This window comes from Bison bison, unplaced genomic scaffold (genome assembly GCF_000754665.1).
Source record: "Bison bison bison isolate TAMUID 2011002044 unplaced genomic scaffold, Bison_UMD1.0 scf7180017864297, whole genome shotgun sequence".
Lineage (NCBI taxonomy): Eukaryota > Metazoa > Chordata > Mammalia > Artiodactyla > Bovidae > Bison > Bison bison.
Genome location: NW_011494869.1, coordinates 2776584 through 2776897, shown reverse-complemented (window position 1 = coordinate 2776897; position 314 = coordinate 2776584). Strand labels below are relative to the sequence as shown.

The 314-nt window shown below is 59.2% G+C and overlaps 1 protein-coding gene across 1 annotated transcript in view; it reads left to right on the top strand.

Annotated features, from left to right (window-relative positions):
* ZNF821 (zinc finger protein 821) overlaps window positions 1-308 on the top strand; it is a 16975-nt gene extending 16667 nt beyond the window's left edge. The window contains exon 9 of the mRNA XM_010850926.1: window positions 1-308. Within this exon, the coding sequence (XP_010849228.1) occupies window positions 1-203 (203 nt within the window). The 3' untranslated portion in view covers window positions 204-308.
* The last annotated feature ends 6 nt before the right edge of the window (window positions 309-314 follow it).

The window sequence follows — 314 nt, the reverse complement described above, 5'->3', positions numbered from 1 at the left end:
AGCGGGAGGCCAAGCGGCTCAAGAGGAGGCTGGAGAAAATGGACATGATGTTGCGAGCTCAGTTTGGCCAGGACCCTTCTGCCATGGCAGCCTTAGCAGCCGAAATGAACTTCTTCCAGCTACCTGTGAGTGGGGTGGAGTTGGACAGCCAACTCCTGGGCAAGATGGCCTTTGAAGAGCAGAACAGCAGCTCTCTGCACTGAAGCCACACCCTCCTGCCTGCCTTCCCCACTCACCACCCACCCAAGCCCACAGGGATCTGCACTCAGTCACCCTCAGATTCTGTCCTTGCGGCGGAGGCAGGCCCGGGTTTG